The sequence below is a fragment of the Anomaloglossus baeobatrachus genome, chromosome 2 (genome assembly GCF_048569485.1).
Source record: "Anomaloglossus baeobatrachus isolate aAnoBae1 chromosome 2, aAnoBae1.hap1, whole genome shotgun sequence".
NCBI lineage: Eukaryota > Metazoa > Chordata > Amphibia > Anura > Aromobatidae > Anomaloglossus > Anomaloglossus baeobatrachus.
This window is the reverse complement of record NC_134354.1, coordinates 138,740,532-138,767,547: the sequence shown is the minus strand read 5'-3', so window position 1 is coordinate 138,767,547 and position 27,016 is coordinate 138,740,532. Positions and strand designations below refer to the sequence as shown.

General features: G+C 42.4%; 1 protein-coding gene across 1 annotated transcript in view; it reads right to left on the bottom strand.

Annotated features, from left to right (window-relative positions):
* Nucleotides 1–5,672: 5,672 nt before the first annotated feature.
* ABHD11 (abhydrolase domain containing 11) overlaps nt 5,673–27,016 on the bottom strand; it is an 82,407-nt gene continuing 61,063 nt past the window's right edge. The window contains exons 6-7 of the mRNA XM_075335386.1: nt 11,830–11,889; nt 5,673–6,262 (exon numbers count right to left, since the gene is read on the bottom strand). Coding sequence (XP_075191501.1) covers nt 6,250–6,262; nt 11,830–11,889 — 73 coding nt within the window. The 3' untranslated portion in view covers nt 5,673–6,249. The remainder of the gene's footprint in view (nt 6,263–11,829; nt 11,890–27,016) is intronic.

Here is a 27,016-nt window from a genome sequence, read left to right as displayed (position 1 = left end):
AAAATTGCATCCCTCAAAGTACTCACAATCACATCTAAGAAGTGTTCCTCAACTCCATTCCTTAAGGCCCACCAACAGATCAGGTTTTCAGGATTTCCTTAGTATTGCATAGGTGATGGAATTATTCCCTCTGTAATATTGAGGAAATCCCGAAAACATGATCTGTTGGTGGGCCTTGAGGACTGAAGTGGAGAAACACTGCTTTAGGTGCTTCACAGGGACTAAAGCAATGTGGAAGGAAAAAATGAAAATGTTACTTTTTCCCACAAAAATGTTACTTTAGTTCCAAATTTTCCATTTTCACAAGGGTAACAACAGAAAATGCACCATTCAATTTGTTGTGCAATTTCTCCTGAGCATACCATACATCATATGTAGTGGAAATCTATGGTTTGAAAGCATGGCATGGCTTGGAAAGGAAGAAGCGCCATTTGAATTTGAAAGCGCAAAATTATTTGGAATGGATAGCGAACGCCATGTTGCCTTTGGAGAGCCTCTGGTGTGCCTAAACAGTGGAGCTCCCCACAAGTGACCACATTTTGGAAACTAGACCCCTCAAGGATTTTATCTTGTTGGTTGGTGAAAACCTTGAATCCCCAGGTGCTTCACAGAATTTCATAATGTAGAGCCGTGAAAATAAAAAAAATACATTTTTAGCACAAAATGCTTTAACCCAAAATCTTTCATTTTTTCACGGGTAAAGCGGGGTTTACACGCTGCGACATCGCTAGCATCAGCCAGCGATGTCGAGCGCGATAGCAACTGCCCCCGTCGTACATGCGATATTGTGTGATCGCTGCCGTAGCGAACATTATCGCTACGGCAGCATCGCACGCACATACCTGTGCAGCGACGTCGCTATGACCGCCGAACAATCCCTCCCTCAAGGGGTAGGTGCGTTTGGCGTCATAGCAATGTCACTACGGCGTCACTAAGCGACCTGCCAATAGAAGCAGAGGGGCGGAGATGAGCGGGACGTAACATTCCGCCCACCTCCTTCCTTCCGCATAGCCGGTGGAGGCAGGTAAGGAGATGTTCGTCGCTCCTGCGGTGTCACACATAGCGATGTGTGCTGCCGCAGGAACGACGGACAACATCGCTAATATGCAATTAACAATTTTTTTGATTCAGGAAGACCTCTCCGTGGCGAATGATTTTGGCCACTTTTGCGATCGACTAAAGCCGCTCGTACGTGTCACATGCTGCGATGTTGTTAACCTCGCCGGATGTGCGTCACAAACACCGTGACCCCGACGATAATACGTTAACGATATCGTAGCGTGTAAACCCCGCTTAACAGGAGAAAATGCATGGTACAATTTCTTGTGCAATTTCTCCTAAGTACGCCGATACCCCATATATGGTGGAAATCAACTGTTTGGGGGCATTGTGGGGCTGGGATGGAGCGCCATTTGAATTTTAGAGCACAAAATTGTCTGGAAGATATAGCAGATGCCATGTCATGTTGGGAGAGCCCCTGATGTGCCTAAACAGTGGCGCTCCCCCACAAGTGACCTTATTTTGGAAACTAGACCCCTCAAGGAATTTATCTAGATGTTGGGTGAACATCTTGCACCCCAGGTGCTTCACAGAATTCTAGAACATTAAGCAGTGAAAATAAAAACATATATGTTTACCACAAAAATGGTGCTTTAACCCCAAATCTTTTATTTTCACATGTGCAATAAGGGAAAATGTACTATTGAATTTGTTGTGCAGTTTCTCCTGAGTACGCTGATATCTCATATGTGGTGGAAATCAACAGTTTAGACGCACGGAAGGGGTCGGAAGGGAAGGAGTGCTTGAATGCAAAATTGTCTGGAGTCGTTAGCAGACGCCATGTCGCGTTTGGAGAGCCCCGGGTGTGTCTAAACAGTGGAACTACCCCACAAGTGATCCCATTTTGGAAACTAAAGCCTTCAAGGAATTTATTTACTGTGTTTCCCTGAAAATAAGACCTACCCTGAAAATAAAACCTAGCAGGAATTTTTAACATTTTTAGTGTAAGGCTTAAATATAAGCCCTACCCTGAAAATAAGCCCTAGTCACAGTTCAATAATGAAGTGTCCATGCAGCTAAAAAAAAGTTAATGATACTACAGGACACTTCATTATAGACAGCAGACAGCCCCAAAAGAGAGAAGAAAGAATACAGAAGACCCTGCAATCATACTCACCAGACACCGAATGAGAGGACCTATAGTGGAACGCATCAAAGACCTACAGTGGAAAGCACACCCACACACATCAGATCGCACACCCACACACATCGGATCGCACACACTCCCACATCAGATCGCACACACATCAGATTGCACACACAATCAGACATTAGATCGCACACATACACTAACCACTTCCGGCGATACCGATTGCTTCTGATTGGCAGGTAAACCTGGCATGCAGTGCAGTGGAGCGCTAGGACCTGCGGTGGAATGCATTGAGAACCTGAGGTGGAACGCATTGATGCGTTACACTGCAGGTTCTCTATGCGTTCCACTGCACTGTTTCCCAGGTTCCTTTGCTGGCCGGAAGCAATCAGTATTGCCGGATGTGGTGAGTGTTTGTGCGATTATCTGATGTGTGTGTGTGATCTGATGTGTTTATGTATGTGTGTGTGTGCGCATGAGTTTCTGTGTGTGCAATCTGATGTATGTATCAGCTAGAAGCAGGAGAGAACCGCATAGAGTATACCTGCTTGGAGCGCCCACCTAAGATCGCAGGAGGACCTGGGAGGGTTGTAGATACCCGGGGTCTGGCAAGTATGATTCTCCTTGGAAGGGGGGGTTCTACATTTTTTGGGGGGTAAACTTTCCCCCAACTGTGTTTCCCTGAGAATAAGGCCTACCTTAAAAATAAACCATTTTTCGGGGAAAAAAAAGAAATAAGACAATGTCTTACTTTCAGGGAAAATGTAGGGTAGATGTTTAAATGAGCACATTGAATCCCCAGGTGTTTCACAGAATGTTTTAATGGTTTGCGGGTGCCACGTTATATTGGCAGTGTCCCTGAGGTACAATAACAGAAACCCCCCACAAGTGACCCTATTTTACAAACTGCACTCCTCAATTAATTCATCCAGGGGTGCAGTGAGCTTATTGACACCACAGGTGTGTTACAAAATGTTATACTATTGGGCAGTGATAAAAAAATAATTAAATTTTTACCATAATAATGTTGCTTTAACCATAGATTTCCAATTTTTACAAGGGAATTAGGTGAAAAAAGCCCCACAATGTTGTACACAAATTCAGAACATGCCCATACTCCACATGTGACTGTACAGCACTGTTTGGCCGCATTACAGGGCTTGGGAGGAAAGGAGCACAATTTGAGTTTTAGAGCACAGATTTTCCTAGAATAGTTTGCGGACCACATTTGCAGAGCCCCTAAGTGCCGCAACAGATGACACCCCCTCAAGTGACCAAATTTTGGATATGACATCCCTTTGGGAGTTCATGTATAGGTGTAGTGACGATTTAGTCACTGGAAAACGCCCATGGTGTCAAACGCAGTAAATGTTGCAAAATTAAAAATTGCAAATAAGCCCTTATCGTGCCCAGTACATTATAGTGCCCATACATTGTGCCCAGTTCATGCTCCTGGAGAGCTGCACCACATAAATCAAGCAGGCTTCTTCCCTACAACAATGTTCAACATGTGGACCCTAACTGTGCTGTAGGCACATTGTGGGGCTAAGAAGGTAGGGGGGCATTTGGATTTTGGAGAGAAGACTTTTCTGGATTTTAATTTTGAGGCGGAGCCATAGCGTTTTGCCAGAGCCTTTGTGCTACCAGTAACGTGGAAGCCCCCTATATTTCCGTTAACAGATGACAGACCTTAGTGGGCACTTGTGTTTTTTTCGTGGGTTGAGCTAATGCTATTTGGGTACCGCACATTTTGGCTCAGTCCACATTTATCATATCCAAACTTTTAGTTTTATTTTAAAACTTTTTTTTTTACATTTTCTTTTATTGATTTTACTAGTTATCCTAGAGGACTTTATGACTATACACTATGATCGCTTCTCCTGAGCATTGCTCTGATCAGAAGAAATGCTGTGTTCCTGTCTGTGTGGGCGCTTGGCCAGTTCTCACAGGAAGTGACTCATGACAGCGTCAGGGGTCGTCATCTGACCCCGCACTGTCATGGTAACACATTGGCGTCACGTGGTCGCGTCACAGGGTTGCAGTTGGTGGCGAGGTACTATCCAATCCCTGCCGAGGACCTTTCAATTGTGCTGTCAGGGTTTGTCAGCGCGATCTAAGGTGTTCACAGGCGCGGGTGGATCAGAGCCACACATGTCTGCTAATCGGATCAACAGACATGTGTGGGGATTACTGCTGGCTCGTCACCGGAGCCCGTGGTAACCCAGGGGACATGACGAATGATGTAATAGTATGTCATTGGTCGTGAAGGGGTTAAATGCTTTTTCATGATAAAATATCACTGTAGAATAAACTTTTTACATTTTACATAGATTTCACCCGAAAGGCAAATATTCCTAACTTTTTGTGAGCAGTGTATATTGCCAATTTAAATTTAAAAGATCGTACCTGACAATATGGACTTACATGTGTATGGCTGCACTGACTAAACATTTGTTCAAACATTTAGCTGCTTTTTTCTAATGTGTATGGCTTCCTATAAAGCTGGTGTCACACATAACGACGACGACAACGACGTCGCTGCTACGTCACCATTTTCTGTGACGTTGCAGCGACGTCCCGTCGCTGTCGCTGTGTGTGACATCCAGCAACGACCTGGCCCCTGCTGTGAGGTCGCCGGTCGTTGCTGAATGTCCAGCTTCATTTTTTGGTCGTCACTCTCCCGCTGTGACACACACATCGCTGTGTGTGACAGCGAGAGAGCGACGAAATGAAGCGATCAGGAGCCGGCACTGGCAGCTGCGGTAAGCTGTAACCAGCGTAAACATCGGGTAACCAAGGGAAGACCTTTCCCTGGTTACCCGATGTTTACGCTGGTTACCAGCCTCCGCTCTTGCTGCCAGTGCCGGCTCCTGCACTGTGACATGTGGCTGCAGTATGCATCGGGTAATTAACCCGATGTATACTGTAGCAAGGAGAGCAAGAAGCCAGCGCTAAGCAGTGCGCGCGGCTCCTTGCTCTCTGCACTGTGACATGTAGCTGCAGCACACATCGGGTTAATTAACCCGATGTGTACTGTACCTAGGAGAGCAAGGAGCCAGCGCTAAGCGCGGCTCCCTGCTCTCTGCACATGTAGCACAGCGACGTTATGATCGCTGCTTCTGCTGTGTTTGACAGCTAAGCAGCGATCATAACAGCGACTTACAAGGTCGCTGTTACGTCACCGAAAATGGTGACGTAACAGCGACGTCGTTGTCGCTGTCGCTTAGTGTGACACCAGCTTAAGCGTCCCATATAGGACAGGAGAGCTGATAAAGGTGAGTGAGTCTGATTCCATGCTAATCGCTAATGCTAATTGCACAGCAAACATATTATAGAAGAATTAAAACGTAATCCACAGAGTAGAAAAATTCTGGACACAGTAGAAAGACATTTATTGCATTTTTATTGGTTATGAATAAAGGTAAAATGAAATAGAATGAATGAGAAAGTAGTTTATATAATGTACAGTATAACCAATGTAGATCACAATAATAGAAATCTATAGAACTTTTATGGTTATCATCAATGAACTAGCGTCTCTGCAATTAATGCCTGCTCGTCATTGTCAGCAAGTGACCCCTCACCATCAGTTGCCGAATATTTATTCAAATAGTGAAAGTTTTGCATTCACAAAAATGTGTTAGTTTTTCTTTCATTATTAATTTGTATGTCTTTTCTTAGTATTTTTTGTATTTCGCAGCATTAAAAAATGTTAAGAGGTTCAAGAGGCAATTTACTAACTCTCCAGGCAACCAATCCGTAGACCCAGTCACATTCAGTCACCATTTTATTTTCCAAAGCGGACAATTGGTTTGCAAAAAGGAATGTAATGTGTGTGCGTTCAGTGTGACGCTAGGGTGAAAAACACCGACCTGTGAATAAGAGCCTTGCAAATATGTCATTTTTCCAATTTAACAATTCATAATAGTTTGTTTAGACATTTATTTTATCCTCACTTCTCAAATGCTCAATGATTGGGTTATCATGAGAAAGTTGCAGATGACAAAGAGGAAATCCTGCGTCTGCTTCTTATTCACAAGGGGTCCTTCGCTTGTAACATAATATATGCCACATTGGCACATGGGAAGAGGCATTGTAGATCAGGGTGATTCTCTAAACAAAGAATAAAAAAATAAAAGTAGTGGTAATAAAATATATATATATATATATATATATATATATATATATATAGTTAGGTCCAGAAATATTTGGACAGTGACACAATTTTCGCGAGTTGGGCTCTGCATGCCACCACATTGGATTTGAAATGAAACCTCTACAACAGAATTCAAGTGCAGATTGTAACGTTTAATTTGAAGGTTTGAACAAAAATATCTGATAGAAATTGTAGGAATTGTACACATTTCTTTACAAACACTCCACATTTTAGGAGGTCAAAAGTAATTGGACAAATAAACCAAACCTGGTGATTGACTTGGCCATTGCAGAATGTTCCACTTTTTTGCACTCATGAACTCCTGGGTAGCTTTGGCTGTATGCTTGGGGTCATTGTCCATCTGTACTATGAAGCGCCGTCCGATCAACTTTGCGGCATTTGGCTGAATCTGGGCTGAAAGTATATCCCTGTAGACTTCAGAATTCATCCGGCTACTCTTGTCTGCTGTTATGTCATCAATAAACACAAGTGACCCAGTGCCATTGAAAGCCATGCATGCCCATGCCATCACGTTGCCTCCACCATGTTTTACAGAGGATGTGGTGTGCCTTGGATCATGTGCCGTTCCCTTTCTTCTCCAAACTTTTTTCTTCCCATCATTCTAGTACAGGTTGATCTTTGTCTCATCTGTCCATAGAATACTTTTCCAGAACTGAGCTGGCTTCATGAGGTGTTTTTCAGCAAATTTAACTCTGGCCTGTCTATTTTTGGAATTGATGAATGGTTTGCATCTAGATGTGAACCCTTTGTATTTACTTTCATGGAGTCTTCTCTTTACTGTTGACTTAGAGACAGATACACCTACTTCACCGAGAGTGTTCTGGACTTCAGTTGATGTTGTGAACGGGTTCTTCTTCACCAAAGAAAGTATGCAGCGATCATCCACCACTGTTGTCATCCGTGGACGCTCAGGCCTTTTTGAGTTCCCAAGCTCACCAGTCAATTCCTTTTTTCTCAGAATGTACCCGACTGTTGATTTTGCTACTCCAAGCATGTCTGCTATCTCTCTGATGGATTTTTTCTTTTTTTTCAGCCTCAGGATGTTCTGCTTCACCTCAATTGAGAGTTCCTTAGACCGCATGTTGTCTGGTCACAGCAACAGCTTCCAAATGCAAAACCACACACCTGTAATCAACCCCAGACCTTTTAACTACTTCATTGATTACAGGTTAACGAGGGAGACGCCTTCAGAGTTAATTGCAGCCCTTAGAGTCCCTTGTCCAATTACTTTTGGTCCCTTGAAAAAGAGGAGGCTATGCATTACAGAGCTATGATTCCTAAACCCTTTCTCCGATTTGGATGTGAAAACTCTCATATTGCAGCTGGGAGTGTGCACTTTCAGCCCATATTATATATATAATTGTATTTCTGAACATGTTTTTGTAAACAGCTAAAATAACAAAACTTGTGTCACTGTCCAAATATTTCTGGCCCTGACTGTATATATATATATATATATATATATATATATATATTTCTTCATAAAGTATCTTTATAGCATTAATTTCTATTTATAAACACTTTCTGTTGTTGATATCTTGATATCTGAGGCTGGACTGCATCAATTATGAGGCTTCCAAAAATTGAGTGTTTAGCTGGGATCGCACGGCTATATTGAAAATGAGTCCGATTTTCATTCAGAAAAGTGAGAAAACAGTGTGAAATCAGTTTTTTTTACAGTAGCAGTTATTAAGCTGAATCTGTCAGCAGGTTTTTTCTAACTCATCTATAAGCAAAGAGATCCTGAATCCAATGATGTATCACTTAGATTACTGGGTGCAGCCATTCTGACACAATCTGAATTTTTAGCTTTAGTCATGTAGAGTCCAAAAAGCTGTCCCTGTCCACACCAGGCTCTCTATAGAGATTGTACATTGACCGTAAAGGCTGCTTTACACACAACGATATCGCTAGCGCTCTCGTTAGCAATGTGACACGCCCAGATCGTTGTTACGATTTGCCGAGATCACTCATAGGTCGTTTTGTAGCGGTCACATGTACCCATCTCACAAACGATGCGACATCATTCAGCAATATATTGTTTGACCAAGGCGGTCGTGTGGATGTTGTTTGTCGTTGGCAGGGTGTCAAACATAGCAATATGCCTGCTGCATTCCAAACGACGAACAATATTTTGAAACTGAACGACGTGTCAACGATCAACGATTTTCACCTTATTTGCAATCGTTCAGAGTCGCATGTAGGTGTCACACGCAACAACGTCGCTAACGATGATGCAAGTGCGTCACGAAAACTGTGACCCCCGCCGACATACCGTCAGATAAATTGTAGCGTGTAAAGCGGCCTTTAGGCTTTGTTCACACAGGGCATTTTTGCAGCATTTTTTTTCATGACCTTAACCTGATTTTGTAGCAGAATGTCTCCTGGAGGTCATCTGTGGATTTGGTACGGTTTTGACAAGTTTTTTGTGGCATTTTTGCTGCTGTTTTTCTACAAAGTTTGTTCTTTCAATGCAAAACCTTACCAAAAATGCTGCAAAGAATTGACATGTTCATTCTTTCAAAACCTAACCAAAAAAGCAGGTATTTGCAAAACAGTCAGGGAACAAATCTGCAGGTGTTTGTGTGTGTGCATGAGATTTCAGAAATCTCAGACTTTGACAATGATAAGGGTTCTCCTGCTTATGCAAACATAGCATATAAACAACAGATTGGACTGTGACAAGATAGGCATCCCTGAATTTTCTGTGTTAACCCTTGCAGTATGCTAGCTTCAGCTTACATAGCAAAAACCTGCTGACATAATCTGTTTAATCATTCTTGGACCATTTAGTTTCCTATGTTACAAAACTGTTATGCACTTGTAAAAATTGAATTCTATACTGTGACTTCTGATTTCTTTTCTCGCACTCTTAGGCTATGTGCCCACGGGGGCACATAACCGCAGGACATTCCGCAGGAGCTCCCAGAAAACCGCAGTACAACTTTGTCTGTTTCAATGCTGCAGTTTTATTGCAGAATATCCTGTGGATTCTGCATTGAGGATACAGTACCATGGTTTCGGCACAGCATCCTCAATGCAGAACAAGTGCTGAGTTATTGGGGAGTTTATACTTACCTCCATCACGCAGCACTTTACTTTCCGGCGTCTGTGTCAGCATCTGCACTGTGCAGGAGAAGGTGGGCAGGCCTGAACTAGCTCCGGCTGACACATGACCGGAGCTTGTGCAGGCCCCACCCACCTCCTCCTTCCTGCTCCTAGCTCCACCGCGCTCCTGTGCAGCGGAAGAAAGTGACAGGTGTCTGCTATCAAGGCAGGTAAGTATGGGACCAAGGCAGATTTCCGCAGGTAAATCCGCAGGAAAAATTGACATGCAGTTCTGTGCGGCTGCGGCCCATCCGCAGCATATTCCGCAGCAGCACATTCCGTAAAGTGGACACAGACACTCCCCATGCCCCATAACATGGGGAGTGTCTGTACTTGCTGAAAACTGCGGATTTATCTGGAAAATCCAGATAAATCCGCAGGTTTTTCGCGGCAAAATCCACAGGAGCAAGCTCCCGTGGGCACATGGCCTTAGACTTAAATAGGTGAGTCTCATCTGATTCCAGAGCAAAATCACAGCAATCTTTTTTTAGGGCTCATACGCACGTTGCGTTTTTCCTTGCGTTTCCGCAGCGTTTTAAGCAGCAGGATCTCATTGTCAAAATGCATGCATTTTGGTTTTCAAGCCAAATCTATGGGATTTTGACAAAATTCATGCGCACAAAGCATTTTTAAACGCAGCGTTTTTAGTGTCAAAAATTTGCCAAAATCTCTGCATTTATAAAAGCAGCATGTCAATTCTTTTGTCCGTTTTGGTAGTGTTTTGGTATAATTGAAGTCAATGAGATTTTAGAAAACGCATCCAAAAACAAAAATATTGCGTTTTACATGCATTTATGTTGCAATCCGCATGCTTTTTTGACATAAAAAAAGCATGCGTTTTGGCCAATAAGTGAGGTCAAGAGGTTTCTGTTGACCCCACAGCCAGCCCTCAATAAAATTAGAGTCGTACTATATTTAATATTAATTTTATTAAATAAATATTATTTAATATACTTTTTCTGAATATTCACATTACAGTGAATAAGTAGAAGCAGGAAATGACATCAGTAGATTTTTTTTTGTGTTGATTGATTGAAGAAACGTTATTTTCCATTGACAAAGTTTTGTAAACGCATCAAAATTTAAGCATGGAAAAATGCATGGAAAAAGCGCTTAAAACACGCGAAAAACGCACACCAAACGCATGCGTATTTCTTGCGGTTTTATTGACACACAGAATTTTGACATTGTCAAACGTGCGCACATAGCCTTATACTGATTCCAGCAAGACAAAACAATCACTGATCTCGGGGAGACCAGCCAGAGAAAACACTGCCAGCAGCCAGCAAAGGCGCTCAACACAGTGAAATCCTAGGTGCATTGCCCCCTGGGAAGTATGCAAATCAAAAAAGGTCTGTGGAGCCTCTGTTAGGAGTCTCGACACAGAAAATAGCCAGATATTCCTCCGGGAAGGACCTAGCCAAGGAATGGCTCTTTTTAGGAAACCACCATAACCACCATATTAAGTGGCCCTTTTAGTCAATATCCAACTCTCTGAAGAGTTTAAAGATGTGTCATATCTTTAAATACCTCAAAGAGTAGGATATTGACTAAAAGGGCCACTTAATATGGTGGTTATGGTGGTTTCCTAAAAAGAGCCACTCCTTGGCTGGGCCCTTCCCGGAGGAATATCTGGCTATTTTCTGTGTCGAGACTCCTAACAGAGGCTCCACGGACCTTTTTTGACTTTTATACAGATTACGGCAGTGAAAAAAAATTGGTCATCTGCACTGACCCATTGAATAATACTGGCCCAAGTGCAGTTTGTTTGTTTCACGAACTGGACTTGGATTGAAAATACGGTGGTGTGAACCTGGCTCTATTTCTGCAGACATTAATGGCCAGTTCCTGGTATAGGGATAAGCAGGGCTTTACTTTGCTTACTTGTGTGAAATTTGGAATATTTATGTAATATAATTATGTGAATTTATAAATTTGACTCTCAAAGCCGTTTCGAATGAGGCCTAGCGGGTATCACAGTTTATAGCCCTGGGCATGCTTTGAAACTAGCCCCAAAGTGGCAAAGACCAAACGTGCATTTATATTTGCCAATTCCAGTTATTATTATTATTTTTTTTTTATTATTATTATTATTTATTATTATAGCGCCATTTATTCCATGGCGCTTTACATGGGAAAGGGGTGTACATAATAGGGACAAGTACAATAATCATAAACAATACAAGGCACAGACTGGTACAGGAGGATAGAGGTCCCTGCCCGCGAGGGCTCACAGTCTACAAGGGATAGGTGAGGATACAGTAGGTGAGGGTAGAGCTGATTGTGTGGCGCTGTATCAAACTGAGGGTTACAGTTAGCTCTTCAAATCTAAACAATTTACACTGGCTGTCATGGCCGTACACACCATGTACTGACCCGAGGACTGCAGCATTACCTGGTTGGATGGGTCCGGCTCAGGTTCTGTTTGTTTGCTGTATTGGTCATGGAAAAATAGCTGGAAACAAAAAAAAAAGGGAATTATTCTTCAGTTGGCATATTACCCAGATATATAAACGCAATCAAATTCACTTATAGATAGGAAAAATGGAAATTTTTAACCCCTTTCGCCCCTTGACCAATTTTCGTTTGTGTTTTCGTTTTTTCCTCTCCATTTTCCAACAGCCATAATGTTTTGATTTTTTCTGTCCACATAGACATATAAAAACTTATTTTCTTCAGGATGAGTTGTACTTTTGAATGACCCCATTCATTTTACCACATAGTGTACTGGAAAAGGAAAAAAAAATCCAAGTGAGGTGAAATTGGGAAAAGACCACTCAATTCTGACATTATTTATTGGGAATTGTTTTTACGGCAAACACTTTGTGGTAACAATGGCTTGGAAGTTTAATTCTCCTCATCAGTACGATTACGGCAATATCAAGCTGGCCATTTTTTTAATTATTTTAATGATGAAAAAAAAATCAGAACTTGGAGAGTGCGAGGTACTGAAGTAAAGGGAGGCGACTGAAGATAAGTGTGGCATAGTTTTAACACAATCTCATAGTGGTGATAACTGTAGCTGTTTAAGAAGAGAAGAGTCGCCGTAAGCTGATCGATTGCTGGGACTTGCCGGGTCTCGCTGTTTGAGGACTTTCGCCTGTCATACGCTACTTCAGCATTATGGAAGAGAAGAAAATCCACATGGTCACCTGCAACACATGCTACATGTTTACGGATCTGCCGCACAAAAAATCCAACTTCACCTGTCAAAAGTGCAAACTTGTTGCCCTCTTAGAGGAAAAGGTGCAGGGACTGGAAGAAAGAATAGCAACTTTGAAGCTAATTAAAGAACATGAGGACTTCTTGGACGAGGCAGAAGCAACAATTCAGGATATGGAAAGTGAGAAAAGCTTCAGAACACATACAGAGGCTGAAAAGTGGACACATGTGACCAAAAGAAGCCAGCGGATCAAGTGGTCGGCACCACCCACACAGCTTAGCAACCAATATGAAGCCCTCATGCTGGAGAACGAAAATGGCACAGCTCAGGATGATACCGTCTCTACAGGAGAAGACACAGTATCATCAAAAGAAGTTACTTTGTCAACAAAAGCAGAAACAAAAGACACTCAAAAACACTCAGGAGCAAAATGCAGTGCATCCAGAAAGAAAAGAAGAGTGGTAGTTATGGGCGACTCACTACTAAGAGGCACGGAGGCAACTATCTGCAGGCCGGACATAACCGCACGAGAAGTATGCTGCCTACCGGGAGCAAAAATCAAGGATGTGGCCAACAGGATACCAACTATCCTCGGATCCAAGGACGAATACCCATTCCTATTGATACATGTAGGAACAAACGACACGGCAAGAAATGATCTACCAACTATTTGTGAAGACTTTGAAATTCTGGGGAAGAAAATTAAGGTACAGGTTGTTTTCTCATCAATCCTCCCAGTCGATGGCCATGGTGTCAGAAGATGGAATAGGATACTAGATTTGAACAACTGGCTACGACGGTGGTGCAGGCAGCAAGGATTTGGATTCTTGGACCATGGAGTGAATTACCTCTACGATGGACTTCTCGCAAGAGACGGGATACACCTCACAAAACCTGGGAAACACACGTTCGCCAGAAGGCTTGCCACACTCATCAGGAGGGCTTTAAACTAGAAGAAGAGGGGATGGGAGAAAAAACAGCAGACAAGAACATGCAACAGAAGGACAAACTAATCAAGGATACTAGATGCCGTAAAGAGGACCCAAGACAGGGTAATCAGAAGGAAGCTAAGAAAAGGGGAGCAAAACTTCTTTCCTGCATGCTGACCAATGCAAGAAGCCTGACCAATAAGATGGAGGAACTGGAGCTGGTAATGTATGAGGAGAAATACGACATAGTAGGAATAACTGAGACATGGTTAGATGATAGTTATGACTGGGCGGCTAACCTGCAAGGATATGAATTGTTTAGGAGGGATCGTAAAAAAAGGAAAGGGAGTGGAGTCTGTCTATATATAAAGTCCAGTTTAAAGCCCAGACTAAGAGAAGATATTCAAGAGGGAAATGAAGAGGTGGAGTCTCTATGGGTGGAGATACAAGGAGGGAAAACTAATAAAATCCTCATAGGGGTTTGTTATAAGCCACCAAATATAACAGAAACTACTGAAAATATATTATTGAAACAAATAGACAAAGCAGCAAATCACAATGAGGTGATTATTATGGGGGACTTCAATTACCCCGATATAGACTGGGAAACTGAAACCTGCGTATCTCAGAAAGGAAACCGGTTTCTGTCAGTAACTAAGGATAATTATCTGTCCCAACTTGTGCCAGGCTCAACTAGAGGGGCAGCCCTCCTGGACTTAATTTTAAGCAACAGGCCAGATAGAATAACAGACGTACGAGTGGATGGGCACCTAGGGAATAGTGACCACAATATAATACAATTCCACTTGTCCTTTAGTAAGGTGCCTTGGAGGGGGGTTACAAAAACGCTGAATTTCAGCAAAGCAAAGTTTGATCAGCTTAGAGAAGACCTTCGCCAAATTGATTGGGACAATGTCCTCAAAAATGGGAACACAGAAAATAAGTGGGACATTTTTAAATCGGTATTAAACACCCACTGCGGGCTAGCCATACCATACAGAAATAAAAGGGCTAGGAACAGGAGAAAACCAATGTGGCTAAATAAGGATGTAAAAGGGGCAATGAATAATAAGAAAAAGGCATTTAAAAAGCTAAAACAAGAAGGCAGCGAGGAAGCATTAAAAATATATAGAGAAAAAAATAAAATGTGTAAAAACAAATATATTTAGCAAAAGTAGAAACTGAGAGACTCATTGCTAAGGAAAGCAAAGCAAATCCCAAACTATTCTTTAATTATATAAACAGAAAAAAGATTAAAATTGATGGTGTTGGCCCTTTAAAGAATAATGAGGGTAAAATCATAGAAAGCGATGTGGGAAAAGCAAATGTTTTAAATACTTTTTTCTCAACTGTGTTCACACAGGAAAAGCATATGCCAGGGGAAATGCAGAGTGATCATGTAAATGCCCCATTAAGTATGACCTGCCTAACCCAGGAAGAAGTGCAGAACCAACTTAGTAACATTAAAATTGACAAATCACCAGGCCCTGATGGCATTCACCCTCGGGTATTAAGGGAGTTAAGTAATGTGATAGACAGGCCTCTATTCCTTTTATTTAAAGACTCTATAGAAACTGGGTCTGTTCCACTGGATTGGCGGCTAGCAAATGTGGTACCAATATTCAAAAAAGGGTGCAAAAGGGAACCTGGAAACTATAGGCCGGTAAGCTTAACATCTGTTGTGGGTAAAATGTTTGAAGGGTTTTTAAGGGATACTATTATGGAATGTCTCAATGTTAATAACTGTTTAACTCCATATCAACATGGATTTATGAAGGATCGCTCCTGTCAAACTAATCTGATCAGCTTCTATGAGGATGTAAGCTCTCACATGGACCGAGGAGAATCATTGGATGTCATTTATCTCGACTTCGGTAAAGCATTTGACACTGTCCCACATAAAAGACTGCTAAGTAAAATGAGAAAGCTTGGGCTCGGGGAAAATGTGTGTAGATGGGTAGGTAGCTGGCTTAGTGGTAGAAAACAAAGAGTGGTTATTAATGGTGCATACACAGATTGGGCCAGGGTTACTAGTGGGGTGCCACAGGGGTCTGTATTGGGCCCCCTACTATTTAATATATTTATTAATGATCTGGTGGATGGTTTACAGAGTAAAATATCAGTATTTGCAGATGATACAAAACTATGTAAGGTAGTTAACACAAAGGAGGACAGTTTGCAACTACAGATGGATTTGAGTAAATTGGAGAATTGGGCTGAAAAATGGCAAATGAGGTTTAACACAGATAAGTGTAAGGTTATGCACATGGGAAGGAGAAACAGATGCTACGATTACTTACTAAATGGGAAACTGCTGGGGAAATCAGACATGGAAAAAGACTTAGGCATCTTAGTGAATAAGAATCTAAATTGGAGTGCCCAGTGTCAGGCAGCAGCCACCAAAGCAAATAGGGTGATGGGATGCATTAGAAGAGGTCTGGGGGCACGAGATGAAAACATCATTCTCCCTCTGTACAAATCACTAGTCAGACCACACTTGGAGTATTGTGTGCAATTTTGGGCGCCGGTGCTGAAGAAAGACATTACTGAACTTGAAAGGGTTCAGAGGCGGGCTACTAAAATAATAAATGGAATGGGTGCATTACAATACACGGAAAGGTTATCAAAATTAGGTCTATTTACTCTAGAAAAGAGAAGACTTAGGGGAGACCTAATAAATATGTACAAATATATCAGAGGGCCATATAGAGATCTCTCCCATGATCTGTTTGTACCAAGGACTATGACAAGAACAAGGGGGCATTCTTTTCGATTGGAGGAAAGAAAATTCCTACATCAGCATAGAAGAGGGTTCTTCACGGTAAGAGCAGTGAGGCTCTGGAACTCTCTTCCTGAGGAAGTGGTGATGGCCAACTCACTGAATGAATTTAAGAGAGGAATGGATGCATTTCTTGTTAGCAAAAGTATAGAAGGTTATAAATAGCATAATCTTACAGGTAGATAGAAGAGCGACCTAGATTATTAGAGGAATGGGGGGGGCTGCAATACCAAGACAGGTTATTAAACTTGGGGTTAGTTAGTTAGGAAAAACAAAGGCTTAGGGGGATCTAATCACAATGTATAAATATATGAGGGGACAGTACAGAGACCTTTCCAAAGATCTCTTTACACCTAGGCCTGCGACTGGAACAGGGGGCATCCGCTAAGTCTTGAGGAAAGAATGTTTAATCATAATCACAGATGAGGATTCTTTACTGTACGAGCAGTGAGACTATGGAGCTCTCTGCCGTATGATGTTGTAATGAGGGATTCACTAGTAAAATTTAAGCAGAGCCTGAACGCATTTCTTGAAAAATATAATATTACCAGTTATGTATATTAGATTTTATGACAGGGTGTTGATCCAGGGAACTAGTCTGATTGCCGTATGTGGAGTCAGGAAGGAATTTTTTTCCCCATTGGAGCTTATTTGACACATTGGGGTTTTTTTGCCTTCCTCTGGATCAACATGTTAGGCTACGGGTTGAACTAGATAGACTTAGAGTCTCCCTTCAACCTTAAAAAACTATGAAACTATGAAACTATGAAACTTTGAAATAAAATTTGGCCAATGGATCTGTGTGATGGCTTATTGTTTCTGGGGCAAAACAGCGTTTCTATTAATACCATTTTGGGATAGATGACATTTTGATCGGCTCTTATAGAATTTTTTATGATATTGCAAGGACCCAAAAATTATGGGGGCGTTTTTGACTTGTTTTCTGTTTACGTCATTTAGGAATCGTGTTATTTTTTTTATATTTTGATAGATCATACTACTCTGAATGCTGCAATGCCACATGTTTTTTTTTTTATTATCTTTTATTTTTAGTGGGGTAAAAAAGAGTGATTACAACTTTTTTTTCTTCATACTTTTGTTTAAACCTTTTTTTTACTTTTCACTGTATTTATTAGTCCTCTTAGGTGACTTTAAGCTGTAATTGTCTGATCGCTTGTATTGTATACAGCAACACCTTAGCATTGCTGCTTATAGTAAAAATCACAGTCTCCTTAGAAGCCCAGCCACAGTCAAGGTTCCAAGGGCGCTCCGTAAGAACAAGCAAAGAGGTTTTCAATAGATTTCCGGATGTCATAACAACTTATCGGTGCTCTGCGTTTATGTCACAGGCACGCCGATGAGTGCATAGAATGAAGTGCTCATATACTGGCACTTTGATAATGACGCTATCAGAGTTGAACAATCACGGGCGGAGCTGGGCGTCAGCCAGGATTGTTAGAGGCAGGTCCTGGCTGCAATGCACAGCCATTACCTACAATGTATGAAGCGAACTTTCCCCGTGAGCTCACTCCATACACCCTCTACGACTTTCTCCGTACATGTACAGCAGTTGCTGGTAAGGGGTTAATGTTCTGTCTAATAAGAAATTTTGGCTTATAAATTTGAGCATTTTGACTTCTGAATTTAGTCAGTTTCACCCACAGCAGTTTCACTCATTAACCCCTTCCTGCCACACACAAGTTTAATTTTTTTCGTCTTTATTTTTATTATTTTTTTTTTGCTTAAAGAGAATCTGTAAGCTGATTTTCTAGTACAGTACTAATGTCATCTTTAAAAAGGGCTTAAGCAACTCTAAAGGCCCAGTCACACACAACGACTTACCAGCGATCCCGAAAACGATGCGACCTGATAGGGATCGCAGGTAAGTCACTGGGAGGTCGCAGGTGAGATGTCACACAGTCAGATCTTACCAGCGATGCAGGAACAATACAGGTCACAGTAGCGACCTGTATAACGATCTCAGCAGTCACTGTGACCCTGTCACACAGTGTCAAACACAGTGATGCGTCCTGCACAGCAGGACATCGCCTTTGAAGAAAATGGCCTGGACCATTCTGCAACGATTAGCGATCTCACAGCAGGGGCCTGATCGCTGGTAAGTGTCACACATAACGAGATCGCTAACGGGATCGCTACTGCGTCACCAAACGGTGACTCAGCTGCGATCTCGCTAGCGATCTCGTTATGTGTGACAGTACCTTAACAGGATCAGTAAGTTTTATTGCTGTAGCTTCTCCTGTTATCTTGCTGTACGCTCTTGAGAATTCAGTGTCTTGTGACTGCTAGTCAAATGTATGTAAATACAATTGGCATATTCACTGCTCCCCCACCCTCCTCCCAGTGCATTCACTATCACTGCTGAGAGGAAGGGAGTATGGATGGGGGCAGCAGTGTAAATTCAATTTGGATTCACTATCACTGAAGCCAGCACTGAGAGATAGGAGGGGTGAGCAGTGCATATGCAGTTTGTATTTACAAATGCTTGACTAGTTGCTATGTCACACTGAATTCTCAGGAACTTACAACACGATAACAGGAGAAGGTATAGCAATAAAACTTACTGATCCTGTTAGAGCTTCTTAAGCCCTATTTAAAGAGCAAGAAAGTTGAGTTAAATTCATCATATACAAACGCCAGATTTAACCAATAGGTCATTTTCTGATGATCGCCTGTTTAATTTCTACTAATAAGGAAAAAAAAAACCTTTGAATCTAAAACAATAGGGAAGAGAAAAGGCTACACAAATTCATAGGCGCACATCCGGATTATATGAAAAAAATATATCAAAATTTTATTGACCAACTGGTCAACTAAGCCATGATTATACTGAATGGAGGTCGTGTTTGCGTATTTATGTGTGGTTTTAAATGTTTTTAATTGTTGGTGTTTTCATGGATTCAATAAAATTTTGATATATTTTTTTCATATAATCCGGATGTGTGCCTATGAATTTGTGTAGCCTTTTCTCTTCCCTATTGATAATTGCCTTCTACACAAGAGGCTGCACTCTCATTTATAAATATTAAGTGGCTGTGCACCCCCTACTTCTCTAAATGAATCTAAAACAAATGATCAAGCTTGGGAATATTAGTCAGTACTCCATCCCCACTACATTAGACGAGGATTAATGGAGTCATTATCAGGCATAGCGTCATTATGTTGTCATCCCCATAATACCGCAATGTTCCACAATGACATGATTACCTGTTATTCCCAGGGCTTCACTAAGCGGCGGATCGTTTTCTCTGATTTTTTGCAGTAGCATCTTGCAGCTGAGGTCTCCTTTCTTTATCACTATATCAATCAATGTTCGACATTTGTCTCTACGCTGCGGGAAAGCTTCCCTGATATGCTCCACCTCTGCTACACTTAGTATCTTTATATAGAGCAAATCATCTAACAATTCGTGTAAAAATGGTGAATTACATCGTTCAACAAACTGAGGTCGGATATTTCTGACTATATCTGGAGAATAGAAATCAAAATGAAAGGATGTTAGAGGAAAACAGATCATCCTTATACACACTTGTAATACTACATCAAAACTTTTAAGAAAATATCTTAAGTTGCTTTACAGCCACTTGTAGTCGGCTCTGCTGTTCTAACACCTCTACTGATTATATCCAGAGCTCTGCTCAGGGACTATGTCCAATCACAACTCAACAGAACTGTGATTTTTTTTTTTAAAAAAATGACAGCAAAATGCATTAAAGATTGAAATGACAGCACCAAGAAGGAACAATTCTGGAGTTATGTAAATCACAGAATCAAAAGATATGTTAATGATATGCAAATAAGTAAAAAATGGGAACAAAACTTTCAAAATAAATAAATAAATAAATAAACACACTTGCACACCTTGGCTGCTATCAATGAGATAATAATACTTCTTAAAGGGAACCAATCATCAGGATTTTCGGGTATAAGCTGCAGCCAGTGCAGTGCTGGCACTATCATGCACAGTGTGTACATACCATCAGGGGGCAGCTCGGGTGTTTAGGCAGTGAAATTCATCTTTATAAAGTTTGAAATTTCGTGCACTTTTTGATTGACATGTGCACCTCTCTGTTAATGTCCGGGCGGGTTATGCAGGAGTTCCCCGCCCCCCCGCGCCGCCTGTTCCTCCCTCCCTCCCTCTGGCTGTATGTAAATATCTAATCTTCAGAAACATGGCGCCGGAGTGGGCCTCTGCGCATAGCGCTTATCTCCGGCGCCATGTTTCTGAAGCCCGCATCACACAGCTTGGTGTTAGAGGGTGGCGCATGCGCCCTCGCTCCTTCAGATCCCGTTGTGACCGCAGGAGCGAGCGCGATCACAACAGGACTGCAGAACAGCTGATCGGAGGACGCGATTACCTGCTGCTCCTGTATCGTGCCGCCCCAGGACACCGGGCCAACACACCAGCCGGTGTGACATCGCTGTGGCGCCGCCCTCTCAGACACCAAGTTGTGTAATGCGGGGGCTTCAGAAACATGGCGCCGGAGATAAGCGCTATGCGCAGAGGCCCACTCCGGCGCCATGTTTCTGAAGATTAGATATTTACATACAGCCAGAGGGAGGGAGGGAGGAACAGGCGGCGCGGGGGGGCGGGGAACACGTGCATAACCTGCCCGGACATCAGGAGAGAGGGAGGAACAGGCTGGTGGGGGGGCGGGGAACTCCTGCATAACCCGCCCGGACATTAACAGAGAGGTGCACACGTCAATCAAAAAGTGCACGAAATTTCAAACTTTATAAAGTTGTATTTCACTGCCTAAACACCCGAGCTGCCCCCTGATGGTATGTACACACTGTGCCTGATAGTGCCAGTACTGCACTGGCTGCAGCTTATACACGAAAATCCTGATGATTGGTTCCCTTTAATGGTCAGTTGAGGTATGTTCTGTCATGCTTAATGCACTTGGGCATCCAAATCATTAAGATCTGCTGTTGGCAGCTCACTTTCCAGTTGCCGATCAATTATGTACCAGAAGCGCTCAATGCTGGGAGTCAAGTTGTCACAAGCCATGATAGAATGTTTAGGCCATGTAGGCTGCTTTCAGTAGGACGAGCGACATGTTTCCTGGCGTTCTCTTGAAAAGCACTTCCTGGGACACTTTAGAGAAATGACCGTACCACTGATTCCACATTTGATTCATCAAATTGGACATCACATAACAAGCACAAGGGGTAAAATAGTGTCTAAACTAACCACCAGAAGGCATTTCCCCAACATTAGGCTACAAATGTTCTACTGACCTCACGCCATCACTCTCAAAGGCTATCAGAGCAAGACTGAAATGATGGGTTAATAGGAGGTCCTATCTTGTGCAGCAATGAGATCCATTTTTGTCTTGAACACAATAGCCTGAGATTGGTTTGGTGAGCATGAGGGCAACGCTATCAAGAGGTCTTCCCAATGGAACGTCACAATGGTCCTACTCCTGGGGTTATGGTGTAGGTTGGACTATTGATGGTAGCTGAACCCCTCTAGTTTTCATTTGCGGTACACTAATATCTCAGCATTACATTCATTTGGTGGTGGAACCAGTGGTATGGAATGGACATTTCTCTAAAGTGTCCCAAGAAATGTTTTTCAACACGACAACGCCAAGGGGCATGTTGCTTGTGTTACTGAGAGCAGCCTACAGGGCCTAAAAGTGCTACCAAGGCCTGCAGCATCTCTGGACTGGTATCCCATCGAGCACATCTGGGACAGGGGGCTCCCAGCAGGACATACTGTATTGATGATTTGTGTGCCCAACTGCATTCAGCGTAACAGAACATTCCTTAGATTACTTTTAATAACTTCAGTGATGGCTTGACAAGACGTGTAACTGCATGCATTTCTGTGTGTGGCACTAATACTTGCTACTGAATTAATTGACATTTTGTTTTGAAGATTTCGTTTCCATTTTTTCCTCACTTCCATATCATCAACATGTCTAGCGATTCTGTGATTCCATAATTTCAGGAAGTTTCCTCCGTGGTGCTCTGTGGTGTTACAATTTAATTATTGAGGCGTGTGACCTTCCACCAATTTTAAAGTAAATTGAGGCAAAAAACATGGTAAAAATGGTTGATGTTAATACTGCCTAATGCTCCCCCTTAACGTACTTAGCTTACACACACACCTTAAAAGGGTCGTTCAGCACTGCTCACTTACGTATTGATAGGTGAGTGGTACACATGATGTTTGGTTGACACGTAGAGCACATATCCTATTCAAAACCAAAGAAATGAGCCGGAACATATGTTTGTATAAGTGCAATGCACTTATACCAGGAAGATATGTTCCCGCTCATTTCTTTGGTTTTGCTTTAATGTTTTTGTACTTTGTACATATAGGCATGACTCCCCGTTTTTGGGCTGTGCATCTTGTCCATATAGCTTCCCAAGGATAAAGGCCGCATTACACGCTGTGATATCATTACCGATATCGCTAGCGTGCATACCCGCCCCCATCGGTTGTGCGACACGGGCAAATCGCTGCCCGTGGCGCACAACATCGCTCAGACCCGTCACACTACTTACCTGCCTAGCGATGTCGCTGTGACCGGCGAACTGCCTCCTTTCTAATGGGGCGGTTCGTTCGGCGTCACAGCGACGTCACTAAGCGGGCGCCCAATAGAAGCGGAGGGGCGGAGATGAGCGGGATGTAACATCCCGCCCACCCCCTACTTCCACATTGCCGGCGGCCGCAGGTAAGGATATGTTCCTCGTTCCTGCAGTGTCACAGATAATGATGTGTGAGAACTGTGTGAGAGACTACATCGTATGTAGTTCTCACACATCGTAACGATGTGTGAGAACTACATCGTACATGCAGCAGCAACGATAATTGGGAATAGGGGGGCATGTCACCGATTAGCGATTTTGCACGTTTTGCGACGATGCAAAATCACTCATAGGTGTCACACGCAACGACATCGCTAAAGCGACCGGATGTGCGTCGCAAATTCCGTGACCCCAACGAGACCGCTTGAGTGATGTCGTAGTGTGTAAAGCGCCCTTTAAAGTCTATCCTGATTGAGTCGTAGTGGGCTGGTTTTTACGCTCTTTTGATCAAAATAGTGTCAACTAATTAGCCCGTTATTTACATATACTGCCTATCTTTTTACTTTCACTAGTATCTGCAAACTCGGGATGTAGATACTAATGTATATAATGATGGAACAGGGAACAGGGGCATGAAGCTGCACCCTAAATGGCATGAATGGGGGCTTAACGCTGCACCTAAAGGGGCATGTAGAGGGACGTAATGCTGTACTCTAAGGGGTATGTGTGGGGACATAATACTGTGTGAGGAATATTATGATGTGTAGGTATATCCAGTGTGGGTGGCTCTGTTGGCACATAAAACTGTGTGGGGACCTCACATTGCGTGGGGGGCTGTGTGGGGAGCTTTTTGGGACATCATACTATGTGTTGAGCTGTTTGGGGACATCATACTGCATAGGGAGACTTTGTGGGGACATACAGTGTTAGGTGGCTGTGTGGAGACCTCATACTGTGTGAGGAAACATTATACGGTGTTGTAGAGCTGTGTGGGGACATCATACAACTTCCTGGGCTCTGTGGGATTATATTTTGTGGGTACATTATACAGTGTGGGGGGCTTAATAGAGACCATACAATGTGAGGGGACATTATACAGTGTGAGATGGTTTGTGGGGATATCATACTGTGTGTGGGAGTTGTGGGGACATCATATTATGTTGGGAACTGTTGATTAAGATACAAGTGATGAATAAGAGGAGCAGAATAATTTGCTGCCTTATTTATAAGTTTATAAAAAGCAATAAACTATATTTTTTTATTTGCTGCTATAAGTAAGAATACATTTTACAGTAAGTTCAATGGTAGCAGGGAGACACCATACTAAATTCTCCTTAATACTAACTGATATAAAAGAATAATGAGTAGCATTATGTTTGGCCGACTGGTACGGCCCTCCATAACAGTCATGGTCTCTCATGTGACCCATCGGGAAAATTAATTGCCCACCCCTGGGTTATAGTATTATAATTTGGGGCATTCTAATTGCAGAGATACCAAATCATACTTTTTTTGGTCACTTTCAATGTTACACACTATAGCATTTTTGGTGGCAAAACATTGTTGTATTACTTTTCCATGCTTTATTTCGAATATATTTTTACAATTTCTATATTCCTTTTTAATTACTCTTTATAAGTGACTTCAACGTTTGCTTGACTGATCACTGATCTAATATATTCTGCAATACTTCTGTATTCCAGGATACTAGATATATATTGCTGTTTCCTGATCCCTGCACCGTTTCTTTTGGTAGTTCTCCAGGTGGGCGAGCTGGAAATTTTTCCTCTTATTGTGCCTGGATATATAGGTTGTACTCCGGACACTGTCCTTATTAGACCCAGCTTATTGCAGGGCCTTACGGGCCACCGCAGTTGGCTGACTTGAAGGCCATTATTTGGCCATGGTTGCCATGGCAACTACCAGATTGCCATGATCGTGGGATGCCGATAGGCTTAAAGGAGCCCCCTAAATATTGTTATGGCTATTGACTAAGTATCTAAGGTGTTAAAAGGCCACATTGCAGCATGGTGTCGGCTATCACATATAGCTGATGGTGCCAGCTCCCTTTGTGAGCAGGTGCTATCATTACACCATACTTGTACAGCGGTTTGAAGGAAGTCACCTCCCGTTTCACCATACATGAACGGCAGATGTAAAAAAAATTACATAAAAAATTCCTCCGTTACATATCTATCTACCACAGCAATCCAGCAGTGTGGGAAGAGACACATCTGCTCTGACATGATGTCTTGGGAGCTCTGGTTCCTGGCGCGCTGCAGATGATGGCCTTAGGGGGCTGCATTTTTGAGACCCCTGCTTTAAAGGGTAAATATGTACTATGAGTACCAAAACTATGCACCAATTTTATATCAAACTGAAATTCAATGGCTACCCCCCACAAAAAAAAGTAACAAAATAATCAGCAATGGACCTAGATAATTCTGTAGATTTTTAAATCCCAATTTGTCTATTCTGCTGCCTGTTTGACACAGATTGTATGTAATATGTAGGGTAAAAACTACACCAACAATCTACAGTTGAATCCAAAAGTTTACATACAATATCTAAAAAGACACATCTGCATGTTTTTCTCACTATCTGACAGGAAATCAGAATAAACCTTTCCCGTTTTAGGTCACTTAGGAACCAAAATTATTTATATTTGCCAAATGCCAGAATAATGAGAGCAAGAGAGAGAATGCTTTAAAGGATTTTTATTACTATTGGCAAAGTCAAACGTTTCCATACACTAAAGGCCACTTTACACACAGCGACATCGCTAGCGATTGCTAGCGATGTTGCTGGTGAAAGAACCCGCCCCCGTCGGTTGTGCGTCACAGGAAAATCGCTGCCCGTGGAGCACAACATCGCTAACACCCGTCACACGAACTTACCTGCTTAGCGACATCGCTGTTGCCGGCGAACCACCTCCTTTATAAGTGGGCGGTTCATTTGGCGTCACAGCGACGTCACTAAACGGCCCCCCAGTAGAAGCGGAGGGGCGGAGATGAGCGGGTCAAACATCCCGCCCACCTCCTTCCTTCTTCATTGCGGGCGGTCGCAGGTACGAGGTTGTTCCTTGTTCATGCGATGTCACACATAGCGATGTGTGATGCCGCAGGAACGACGAACAACCAGCGGCATGCACCACCAACGATATTATGAAAAGGAGCGACGTGTCAACGATCAACATTTTTTGACGTTTTTGCGATCGTTGATCGTCGCTCCTTTTAGTCACACACAACAATATCGCTAACGGCGCCGGATGTGCGTCACTAACGATGTGACCCCGACGATATATCGTTAGCGATATCGTTGTGTGTAAAGTACCCTTAAGAGTACTATGCTTTTACACAATATGGGACAGCCCATATGATGATGTCATGTCTTTGGAAGCTTCTGATAGGTTTATTGGCAAATCTGAGTTAGTTAGAGACACACCTGTGGATGGATTTTAATGCACACCTGAAACACACTGCTTCTTTGTGTAACATCATGGGAAAGTCAAAAGAAATCAGACAAGATCTTGGGACGAGAATTGTGGACTTGCACAAGTCTGGTTCATCCTTGGGTGCAATTTCCAGATACCTGAAGGTGCCTGGTTCATCTGTACAAACAAGTATACACAAGTACAAACAAGATGGAAATGTCCAGCCATCATACCACTCAGGAAGGAGACAGGTTCTGTGTACCAGAAATGAACGTGCTTTGGTCAGACATGTGCATATCAACCCAAGAACAAAAGCAAAAGACCTTGTGAAGATGCTGGTGGTCAGGGTCCTCTCTCCTCCTGTACCAGTCTGTTTTGTACTGTTAATGATTGTTGTACTAGTTTTTATGTATACCCTTTTTCACTTGTAAAGCGCCATGGAATTAATGGCGCTAAAATAATAAATAATAGTAATAATAATAATAATAATAATAATAAAAAAGCTGGTGAGATTGTGTCATTATCCATAGTGAAACGAGTGCTGTATCAACATGGGCTGAAAGGCCACTCTGCCAGGAAGAAGCAATTGCTCTATAAGAAAAATAAAAAAGCTAGATTAATGTTTGCAAATGCACACAGGAACAAAGACCTTAATTTTTGTAGTCATGTCCTGTAGTCTGACGAAACTAAAATTGAACTGTTTGGAGATAATGACCATCG